The following is a 12,163-nucleotide window of genomic DNA, read 5'->3' on the forward strand; positions in this document are numbered from 1 at the left end:
ATGGTACTGAGTTTGAACAGATCTCCAGTTTTCCAGGGGAAGAAGCTTCTTCCCCTTGGATAAAATTTTAAATATAATGTCTGCAGGGTCTTTCATTTTACTGTATAATCAGTGGTTTGTATATTGACATTTGCTGTGATAGAATGTTGGCAGACCTGTAATAACTGCTTCTATTCCTGTCTCGTTTCTTACATTAATGATTCACCATGCAGCTTTGTCAGGCAGTAAGAAAGCTTTTACTGTCTTTAAAATATTACTTAGTGTTTGTTTTTAGTTAGCATCTTTGCTATGTCAGATAAAGAATAATATTGTACATTCTCAGAAAGCTTGTGTAAATCAGGAAAATATGTTCATTTACAAAATGGAGATAAAAAGAGAGAGTGTAAGAAAATAATACATTCAGGATTATTTACCATTAGGATTAGTATGGTGATTTATAGGAGAACAGGGTACTAGAAAAAGGGAGTTTGAGAATCCAAACTTCTTTAGTCCTGGATGCCTTAAACAAATTTTTTCAATATTGATAAATCTTAACTCATAGTTCTGTATAAGTATTGCACTTTAAATTGCAGCTTACATGTGCTTAATATCCGCTCTTTATGTTATATTGCTGTTCTCACAATAAAACATAACTGTATTCAGATAATAGCAATGGTACTGTACGTGGAAACTGTTTCAGGATCTGTGCTTCGAAGTTGACTTGGGCTCTTAGTTCAGAGGAAACCTGCTCTGTAGTTGTTCTGCATAATTGTCCTTTCCTTTCCTGTTAAAGGAAAGCTTGTTTATCTGTTTTTTATATATTTTACAAGATTTCTTCTTATCTTGCTTTTGTAAACAGTGTTTTTCAGACAAGATGTTCAGAGCTGGTATCTGTGCAGTTTTTATCCAGCTGCTTATCAATTCCACCTTAGTGGGCTTATCACATACTCCTTGGGGTTTACATGATAGTGAAGGGAAAACTCAATTTCTCTCTCCTATTTCCATGTCTTCTTTGCCATTTGCATTCTTTGTGTTTTTTCCCCTAGTGCGCTTGCTGAGGAAAATGGCCACACTAATACACCTCAGAAAGGACTGTTACCTGAAGATGCCAGTGTAGCTTCTGGGGTACTTGAGGCTGTCTCAAAATCTACTCTTTCACCCCAAGTAGTGCAGGTTTCAGAAGATCAGAATATGGTACCTACTCCAGCAAAAAAGTCAAGCAAGGCAAAACAACAAATAGATGTGAAAGCAGAGTTGGAGAAGAGACAAGGAGGAAAGCAGCTGCTGAATTTGGTGGTAATAGGTAATACTGTTAAATTACATTTCTGACAAACATAAAGTTTAAAAACTGCGTTGATAGAATCTGGAAGTGATACAGAAGCAAAACTGTCCTCATGCCAGGGAAGGGAAATCTCGTACTGTTTTCAGTTGCATCTGCATTTTTTGGAGGGAGTACATTCAGATATGTTTGACTTGGACAGTGAGATTGACTTAGCATCCCTTTGAGCGTATAGAAGGTGTTTGGTTTGGTTTCATTGTTGCAGCGTGAATTGTTAGCATGAATTTGGAGGCTGTCATGCTAACTGGCTGTTACAATAAACTGTCTTCCTGAGTCTCTGTCTCACAGGATTATGTAATTCTATGGATTACAGAAGCATTATCAGTGCATGTGAGGTTCATATGTTTAGTATATTTCTTGAGCTATACCCAAATTATATGAATGAATAAAATTGCTGTAATATTTATTTTCTTCCACAGGACATGTTGATGCAGGCAAAAGTACTTTAATGGGTCATTTGCTCTACCTTTTGGGAAATGTGAACAAAAGAACTATGCACAAATACGAACAGGAATCTAAAAAGGCTGGTAAAGCTTCATTTGCCTATGCATGGGTCTTGGATGAAACTGGTGAAGAAAGAGAAAGGTAGAAATACATTTTGATGGAAGCTACCTTTTTTTTCTGTGAAAGAACAGCATTTATTAGAAAATATTAGTCTGATAAACTAAGCATTGAAATGTCAGTCCATCACATGTGACTTAGATTACTTTAAAAAAAAAAGTACTAAAAAAATTAAATTAACAAATATATTTGTATGCTTTATAAAAGGCCCTTATTAATTTGAAATATGAAATTTAAAATTAGATTTCTATATTGAAGAAGTGAGTCTTCTGAATTGGTATTTTTGATTGGTTCTATTTTCTCTTTGCTGTGAGTTTTTTATTTAAAAAAAACAAACTTTCTGGAGTCATCTGTAAATGTTTCAGATTTTGGGGGACTTAATTTGTTGTTGGGAATTTTGGTGATTGGAAGTAGCATACTAAAAGTATCTGCTACTACAAGATATTTTGTCCCTTGAAAGTTCCTATCTGACTGGATTGTCTGTAAAGGGAGATGCAGATGACTAACCCAGATATAGATGTGTATGGTAGGTGTTGCATTTGGTGAGATGGATTTTATCCATCTCATGCAGAGCACGTGGAGGTTAGCGAGATGTGGAACTAAGTGTGTAGTGATCCCTCCTTGGTAATCAGGAGTTCTGCCTGTGGATCTTTGCGAATGTGTAACTGTATCTCTATAGTCCTATACCACTGATTGTTGCTTTTTTAAACTCAGCTTTGTTTCTCTTACTCTGATACCTTTTTCTGAAGAACTAAGTATCAAAAGTATAATTAGTAGTGATTTAAATACACAGTTCAGTTGTCATGTTCTTGCTGTGCTTGTTGTGATACAGTCTGTAAGTGCATGGTAGTACTGGGAATTCTGGGTATTTTTCTTCACAACTGGATTTATTAAAATAAAGGTAAGAATAAATAACGAGGTCTGCTCTTCCAACACGCAGGTACCCCTGTGGTGAAGGCTGAATCAGTGAAAGATATGAAGTGTATAATTTTATGGTAGTGTTTTTAATAGCTTATTTTGTATCTCTGTGAAGTTTTAAAGCAGTTTTAATGGTGCATTACATGCATGTTTTGTTGAAGGGGAGTGACAATGGATGTGGGTATGACCAAATTTGAGACACCAACGAAAGTAATTACACTGATGGATGCTCCAGGCCACAAAGACTTCATTCCAAATATGATCACAGGAGCTGCACAGGTAAAGATAGTCTATCTTTAAGCATTATTTGTAACTTCTTCTTTAATTGTTTTTGTGGTTTTTTTTTTTCTTTTACAATCTGAGGTGGAATGGAATCATTGATGGTGTTAATCTATCTTTGCATTTTCTAAACTTAAAAAAGAATGTTTGTTAAACATTAAATGTAGTTGCTTTTTTTTTGTGATGCTAACGTTTGAGAAGAGGGTTTTATTATGCAAGTAATTTAATAGTAAGTTGCAGTTTGATGAAATCACATTTGTGCTTTGAAAGCTATTCAGATGTGGTATATGGCTATACAGTGAGTAGTTCTGTGAAAATAATGTTGTAGGTTAAGATTTTAAGTGACTGAGCTTAAAGAAAAAGGATTTATTGGTCAAGCAAAACTAATTTTTTTGTATTACAGTATATTTTTGTAGGGGATCAGAAAACAGATAACAAAGTTTATACAGAATACATCTATCTTGTCAAGAGGATATTTGCAGAGACTGCATGCCACTTGTTTTAGGAACACTAGGTGAAGTCAAAAGCATTGGACACTACGCATTGAATTGAGTCTCCTATAGATTAGTTACTTGTGGGAATAATACCTCAGAGGCAGGGGAAAAATAACATGGTTACATGATACAAAAGGAGTGATTGTTGGTTTGTTTTTTTTTCACTTAAAGACACCCTTTTTTAAATGAGATTGATTCTCCAAAGTAGACATTGAATCAATTTTTTTTTTCCAAAGCTAATCTGTGTATAGGTTTTTGCTTTATGTGTGTCATAACTGTCTGAAACATGGGTTGTATCTTAAGATCTTTGTTGAGTACTTGGATGAGTACTGCTAGTATGATTGTACAGATAGAGAACTGCACTGTAGGGAGACTGGTTTGTCCCAAGTTCTGCTTTAGCTCTGAAGCAGAGCCTGGGTGAGAATTCAGATCTTGTGACGCAGTGGTTAGGCTGCAGAATAGTCAGAAGTTTGCAAATTATGGTGTAATGCCTATACAGCCATCTATATGTTGGAATATGTGTCGTAGCAATTTTTTATGAGTTTTAAAACTAGAAGTGAATCTTCGGTTTCAGAGCAGTGGAAAATGTTAACTCAGATGTGCTAATTGTTGTTTAAATAGTTTTTTTCTTTTGTGAGAAAAGTAACACGGGCAGAAGTATTAAAAGAAGAGTTGCAGATCCCCCAACAATTGTAGCAGTTTAGCAGAAGACAGGGCTGACTGAATAAAGCTTGTTATGTCTGTGTTCCAGCTCCCAGGGTGATGAGGGACTGGTCTGTTCTGGAGCCTGTTAAGCAATCACTGAAACTTTGCAACTTTCCATTGCCTGTTAGAGTAGGCTCAGTGCTGAAGCAATGGCTGGAAATGGCTTTAATGCCTTTTTGTTGCAGAGAATGCTGTTAGGAGGTGAATCCCCAACTACTGTTATGCAAAATGCAAATCAGCCTTATCAAGGCCAAAATCTGGCCTTTGATGCACATTCAGTAAGTCCTGGGGTACTTTTTTTATAATGTAGAAAATGGAGGATATCTATTTTTTGAAAAAGTTCACTGCAATGCACTTCTGAGGAAATTAATCAGTCATCCTTTGAGAAATCTCATACTGCTGCCATCTCTGAGCTGTGGGGATTTCATGCCTAGGATGAGGTGAGGGAAGTTCAGAGTCAGGACTCTGTTCTTTTTCCTGCAATTCTGAAGCATAACCATTTAATGAATGGGAGAAAGTACCACTTTTTCTCCTCACTTTCCATTATATCCATGTCCTTAGTCCTCTGAAATTGTCTTACCCCTGCCTGTTGACACCAGCACCTTTGCTGTTCACTTCTGTTGCCATCACTTAACATTATGATGAACTAACTGGCAATTACTTACCAAAGCAGGAAAAGTGCAAGAAATGTTAGCAGTGTTTAAGGCTGACAGCAAGATCAGTGTTTTTCCCAGTGCTTACATGCTGACTTTTGTGCAGTGCTGTAGACTATTTGCTCTTAATGCTTTGGCAGAGTGATAAAACAGGCTGCTTTGTCTTTGCCACCTTGTGATTTTGGCAGGCTCCAATGTGTTAAGTGGACTGTGAAGCGTTCACAACCAGCATATAGTCAACTGTACAGTACAGCTGGTTGTCCCATTTGTATAGTGTGGTGATTTGTTTGTAATTTTTGCAGCTTCTCACTAAGAGGGTGTAGAGACTGAGGCAGGGAAAACTGGACATTGTGCTCAAATATTGTGTTCTAAAGCTTCTGAGCATAGGCTGCTTTTGTTTAACTCAGTGCAACATCCAGAGTGGGTAGATTGAAGTGGACAGCTTGCCCAAATCAGTGTTGTCGTGTGTTTAACCAGGACGTGCTGGTTTATGACATAAGATGACATAATGCCATAATATCTCACTGAAGTGGGTATAATACAAGATGGGACTGAGCAGTTTCAATTACATTCGGAGCACAACAGGATTCCTCCTGTGTAAAGTAAGTTTTGTGTGAAATGTTACTGACTGAGGTATTTATCCAGATTATTTCCACCTCTTAACCACTTTTGATTTTTTTTCCTTTATTATGTAGGCTGATGTGGCAATTTTGGTAGTGGATGCCAGCAGAGGAGAGTTTGAAGCAGGGTTTGAGACGGGTGGACAAACGCGAGAACATGGATTATTAGTGCGTTCTCTTGGAGTGACACAGTTGGCTGTTGCAGTCAATAAAATGGACCAGGTACACTTTTAGTTTACTTCATTTAAGGGCTTTTCTTCATTGAAGGGCTTCTGTCTAGATTGGTGGATATTAAGTTTAAGGATCAGTATTGTGAAACTAATAATAAGGCATTGTTTCTTTGCTTTCCAGCTCTGTCCCTTATGTTTGGACTTTATGATGCCATTCTTTTTATTTATGGGTGTATTTTCAAAGTACGCAAAAGGTTAATTTTGGTGCTAAAATGAGCAGGGGTCCCTTTTGTGCTTGTGGAAATATCACATAACAGTTGATCTCAGCAGCATCTGTAAGATCATCTTAGTGGTCATTCAGGTCAAGATCTCAATAGTTTTATTTAAATATGTAAAGTGTGTTAAGGATTACTATTTATGTTTTAAGTTACTACTATGTTTAATATATCTTACTGAATCTGAATTTTGTGTAACCTTTAAAAAAAGTTGCTATTGAAGTTAGAAGGGCTTGCAATTACTGATCAGTTTGTGATCAGTAATTGGTAATGTGTCTTCTATATTAAAGTGTGAATGCACCTGGAAATCTCATGTTTATAAATACACATCTGTTTCTACTACAGAGTTGATGACATGCAGCTGTATTTTCAAGTCATGGTTAAAAATCCATAATTTTATTATCCTATCATAATCTGTGCTTTATTTTAGGTAAATTGGCAACAGGAAAGATTTCAGGAAATTACAAGTAAGCTTGGCCAATTTCTTAAGCAAGCTGGCTTTAAGGTAATATATTTGTGAGGCCTTTGTTGCTTTGTTTAAGCTTCTGGGTGGGATGAGCTTTTCCTACAGTCAGGTTATTTTGTGTTACTTTCTTGGGACTACTAGGTGTACTTAATGCAGTTTCATTTTCTTCCTGGGAGGGTGACATTGAGCCCTACATAAAGGTAGTCAGTTCTTTAATACTCTTTGTGTCATCATCTTTGTTTAGGTCTGTTGAATCTTTGTGGTACTCAGATCACTTGTAGTTTCTTGGGTTTGTTGTCTACAAAGCAGGAGAGACCAAGAATGGTCTATCTTAATGTTCAAGCTTACATGAAATACAGTAGAGAGTTTTATACTGGAGCAAGTGTCAGTGTGGATTATGACCTCATGAGAATGCCCCTCTCATGTTTTCTCCGTTCTAACTACTGTTCATTTGGACTGGCTGTGGTCTTCCTTCAATCCCTATGCATAAAGCAGCAATTCAAACCAAAATTTTGCCTGTCTAACATGGAGGACTGTGTTACCTGAACTCAGTTTCTAGTTGTCAGCATTGATACCATCATATCTAGGTGTCTCCAGCTCTTTGTTGGAGCAGAGTGATCAGGCAAGAGGTAACCACAAAGGAAATGGATCCACTGAGTAACTTGCCTTCTCCAGGGGAAATATGAATGTGACAACTATTCTTTTAAAGTTTAGATGCAAACATTGAAAAAATGCACCTCTTGCTTCTGCTAGGAGATCCTGTTGTTAATATATGCTGTTTTTTTCTTTATTAGGAATCAGATGTGGCTTATATCCCAACAAGTGGCCTTGGTGGTGAAAATCTAGTCACAAGGAGCCAGTCAAGTGACCTCACACAATGGTATAAAGGAAACTGTTTGTTAGAGCAAATTGGTAAGTGCAGTTTTCCTCATTTAAAATAAAACATCTTAGTCCTGTATGTGTTAAAACATTTATTTTGGGGAAAATGTGAGACAAAGTCATTGGAATGGAACATAATTAATTCCTCTAACTGAGAAGTTGCTGAGATAGTTATTACATACAGACATTCTAAAAGATCTTATCAATTTATTTGCAGATTCTTTCAAGCCACCACAGAGATCAGTGGATAAACCCTTTAGACTATGTGTTGCTGATGTTTTTAAAGGTTGGTTGTTTTTATAATATTTCTAATATTATAGTAATTTCACTGATATTTAACACAAGTGTTAAAAAATGCTGTCAAAGACTTGAAGTTGAAACTTCATATGTAGTCCTGGACCAGAATAGTACATTTTCAAGTACTACTCCTTGCCAAATCTAAGTAGTACTGCTAAAGGTGAAACACACTGGAAAAGAAATTGAGGAAGCTAATCTGCATGACCACTTATTTGTCTGTGTAATGAGTTCATGGTTCTGTGGGACAGAATGTGGGACTTTCCCAAACTGGTTCTCCTGGACTAAATCAGTATTTCTCAAACTTTTTATGAGTGTGGCTTTGGACTCTTTTGCTTTCTAGTCCTAGATTTTAAGCAAGTTTGTCTCGTTCCTTTTCTGTTCATTGTTGTAGTTGTGAATAATGATACGTTCCTTAACTTTTATATAAAAATTAGGGCAGGTGAGGTGTAGAAAGTGGTGGTGGTGGTGAGACTGTTACAACTAGCAAAGGATTTAAGGCAGTGAGCTATTCCCTAGCATTAATAAAGATAGGAACAGCAAGAACTATAACCAGTTCTTACTTTGATTGTCTGGCAATAATAGACTGCCTTGAACCTGTAAGATTTTCATGGTAAACTTGATTTCTTTTTTTTCCCTTTAGTAATTTACAATTGCAGGTGACTCAGAAGAAGTAAGGCATCTAGACTCATCCCATTTGAAACATTCTGTAGGTCCCTTGAGAAATGTTGCAAACTAAATGACAGCATGATTTGAACTGTTGTAAATATTTGTAATCGAATATGATCATTGAAATTCATGTTTTAAGGCATTTTGCTTTCTATTTAGGGCATTGATAGGGGAGGTACAAAAAAAAAAAAATCATATCAAAATACTGATTTTAAGTAGTATAAACCTGGAAATACCAGGTTTGTGCAATTTTCATGTGGGCCTTTGAGAAAACACTACATATTGTGCACGCCCTTGGTTAGCTGATTTATCGGAAGCCATGGTGCTAAATATTGAAAACTTGCATGGGAATTTACCCCAGTGTGATATCACTGGTTTTGTCATCTATGCCATCTCTGCATTTATTTTTTCTTTTTTAATTTTGTGAGCTGTGGGAAAGTGTGTTAGGATTATTGATTGAGATCTTTCAAAATAATATCACAGCTTTTCAGCTGCAATAATCATTTTTAGGCTGAGCAAAGTTTCACAAAATGAGCAATTTTGTCTACATCTCTTTTGCTAAAGTATGCAAAAAAATAATGACTTTGGAAGGGACTCAATTTACATATAGAGGGTTTATCACTAAATGCGGCCTTTTGGTGTTTTTTTAAGCTATTTTTTCTTATATTATGATCTCAAAACTTAACTTTGATGCCACCAGAGGAAGTAGCTGTAGATACAAGTACATGAAGCAACAGTTGTTCTCAGCTCTGTTCCAGTACCTGTGCATGCTCAGGAGGAGCTGTCCATAGAAGAGTAAAAAGTGAGAGTGCTGAGTGTACTCCTACATAGTCAGGAAAACCCCGTTCTCTGTTGAGGCTGCTCAGGTATGATTCACCTGCCTCAGCCAGCTTTTAGCTATTATCCTCCACAGTCCTCCTCATATTCATTCTCTCCAGGCAAGCTATTTCCTGGTCTGAGAGGTCCCTGTAAATCCCTCTGCTGCTGCATTATTGCTGGATTCTAATTCTGTCTGGGGTATGACTGATCTGACCCTAAAATGCCTTGTTCAAATCCTGAGGACAAAGAACATGTCTTGGAAGAACCCAAATGCCTTGACGCACAGAAATTGGGCCATTTTTTATGCCCTCATTCTGTCCCCCAGTGTCCATTTTGCACTTGCTCTGATTTCAGGGGGAACTGAAGGAACTTGACACTTTTTGGGAAGCAATCAGCATGGCAGTTGGTGAAGCTTCAAAGACCACATTGGTTTACCAAGCCAGACCTGGTGATGATGTGAACAAAAGATAAATAGTTCTTGATTGTGCTTGGGAGTGATTGAGAACCTGGAATCAATTCATGTTTCTGGTTGCCACAAGTGCTTGCCAAGCCAGCTTCAGGTTGTTTTGTGGTATTGAGGTGGTGTCTGGAACATGACTTGGGTATTCTTTTTCTAGCTGGTACGAGCTTTGACAGTTTTCTGTTTGACATTTGATGTCATCTGTTAATTGTCTATGTTTCACCTCGTTTGATGGAATGAAGAGGGAGATTAGCATGCAGGCATACTGGTAATATTTTTCCAGATAGAAAGATGGAAGCATTCATTACACAGAAGCATTCGTCAGTATCTGTGATGAATGCAAAGAGCGAGTTGGTAGTAAGTAACCTCAAATTTTGAGATCAACTTGTTCTTTTAAATTCAGCTTTAAATTCAGCTTTTAATTTAATGTGCGACACAAAATACTAAGATGCTTGCTTATATTGCTGAGTTCTGATGTTCAGCAAAAGATTATTTGTTGTTTGTGTGGATACTGAAAATGTCATTCTAGAATCAGTTCAGAGAGTTCTTTTCAAACACACATGCTAAGAAGATGAAGCATTTGTTAAGGTGTATGTGCATAAATGTGCATGAGTAGCATATCTGTGGAAAGTAACTGGCATATCATTTAATTGATGAACCATTAGGACATTGAGGACAAAAACTTTATAGATTTTTTATTCAGAAATACTTAAGTCATCTCCAGTTATAATAGTTTCTCATATTAAATAGAACTGAATCATTCTTTGATTTTTCCAGGAGAAAAGTAATACGCAGACAGAGTATGTAGGATTCTGACTCAGTTAAACAGTAAATAGCATAGTAATTCGCACCTGTATGCATGAGAATTATTATGAGAGGTCTGTCATATTCCTTTTACCTGTAATTATAGTGAGAAAGTGTTGAATTAAATAATATTGCTAGAAATCAAGGGACTTAGTCTAATACTGAAAAAACTAAAAAATATTTCTTTATGTACCTACATTTGTTTAAAGAAGAATATTTCTTCCTTAGTTCTGCAAAATATAAGATCTAGAGTTTTGAATTTAATGTTTCATTTTCATTATGATGCACAGCTGGCTAACTTGCAAGTACTGAACCCTGCTGAAAAGGGAAAAAAAAAAGCTTCATTTTATAAAAAAATTGTCTGTGCATCGGTGAAGGACTAACTTCTGGTGGAGAACTGACTGTATTATGAAGTTTTTTTGAAATTGTTGCTGTGTTTTTTACAGACCAAGGTTCAGGATTTTGTGTGACTGGGAAAATAGAAGCAGGCTATATTCAGGTTGGAGAACGACTTCTGGCAATGCCTCCCAATGAAACTTGCACTGCAAAAGGTACAGTCTTCAGAAACATGTTTACTTTCAGGTCAATACTAGGCTAGAAACAGTTACTGAAATGGTAGCTGATATGTCAAACTGATACTAACTGTCAAACATAAATTGTGAAAGCATAAAACGAATTTCTTTAGATGTGACTGTGTCTGTATAAATATGTCTGTGAAGAGTATGTGAAATCTTGCATGCTTTTTTTTTTTTTTACCATATCAGATAATCCTAGTGTTATAGCCTTGTGGCTTTTGACATTGCTTTATGAAGAGCCTGTAAAAACATTTGAGTTCCAGCAATATCTATAAAGATATTCAATACAGGAATCATTAGTACTCGGCTTTACTGTGGAGTGTCTCTGCTGTTAGGAAGTGTGAGGATGTTGAACAACCTTTAGAAATTAATCTTATGAATTGATTGTGAAAAAGCTTGAGAATAAAATCATTGCTCCTTTTTGATGTTGTAAGATTTGTCACTGATCCTTTCATAGTATCAAACTTTCAGGATATAGTTGTCTTGAGCAACTAGAAAAGAGCAGAAAATTTGATTTTAATTTCAATGTATTTGATTTCTGAAAAGAAATAGCTAGACATTAAGTGCTTAGCTGTTTCCTGATTAAGCTTGCTGTTTTTGTACTGCAGAGTTGGTTTTGTTTCATATGCAAATAGAAAGATAAAATTATGATTTTCCTACATTAGCCAGTGAATAAAAAATGGAGTCCTTGAGATATGAATAGGTTTTTTTTATCTAAGTATTCAGCAATGTGTTGGTTTGGTTGTCTGTTCTGTTCCAAACCCAACTTGTTCAGTGCTAATTCAGTCTTATCAGCTTATACAATTCTATGCACATTATTCACTTGCACAGGATTGTTACAATAATGTGGATGAATTTGGGTAGCAGACCACTGTAGTCACTCCTCTGTGTGGGGAGTGAAGGAAGTACCATGGAAAAAGATGTCTGAGTATCTCCAGCAGCACAGTTTTTCTTTTGTACTGCCTCACCTATGACTGAAATGCAAGTGAAGGTTAGGCATATAAGTTCATTAAGCATATGCTATTTATATTTCATGTAAAGGAGTAATAGTTTCATTTAGCATACAGTATTTACTTAAGGCAATGTGCACATTAGGCTACAAATTGTTCATTTCAAGAGGCTGAATTTCTTTCATTCTGTGATAATGACAGATATATCAAATAATTATCAGCACTGCTTAAAAAATGGTACTTAACATGATTAT

At 36.2% G+C, this 12,163-nt stretch overlaps 1 protein-coding gene across 1 annotated transcript in view; it reads left to right on the forward strand.

The window, feature by feature from the left end:
• Positions 1 to 12,163, forward strand: part of HBS1L (HBS1 like translational GTPase) — a 58,982-nt gene that overhangs the window by 40,922 nt on the left and 5,897 nt on the right. The window contains exons 6-13 of the mRNA XM_005518369.3: positions 1,026 to 1,282; positions 1,738 to 1,903; positions 2,959 to 3,076; positions 5,624 to 5,770; positions 6,424 to 6,498; positions 7,254 to 7,371; positions 7,556 to 7,624; positions 10,831 to 10,935. Of these exons, the coding sequence (XP_005518426.1) occupies positions 1,026 to 1,282; positions 1,738 to 1,903; positions 2,959 to 3,076; positions 5,624 to 5,770; positions 6,424 to 6,498; positions 7,254 to 7,371; positions 7,556 to 7,624; positions 10,831 to 10,935 (1,055 nt within the window). The remainder of the gene's footprint in view (positions 1 to 1,025; positions 1,283 to 1,737; positions 1,904 to 2,958; positions 3,077 to 5,623; positions 5,771 to 6,423; positions 6,499 to 7,253; positions 7,372 to 7,555; positions 7,625 to 10,830; positions 10,936 to 12,163) is intronic.

Source organism: Pseudopodoces humilis, chromosome 3, assembly GCF_049639895.1.
Source record: "Pseudopodoces humilis isolate 2021_Gansu_Grassland_sample_001 chromosome 3, ASM4963989v1, whole genome shotgun sequence".
In the NCBI taxonomy this organism is placed as follows: Eukaryota; Metazoa; Chordata; class Aves; order Passeriformes; family Paridae; genus Pseudopodoces; species Pseudopodoces humilis.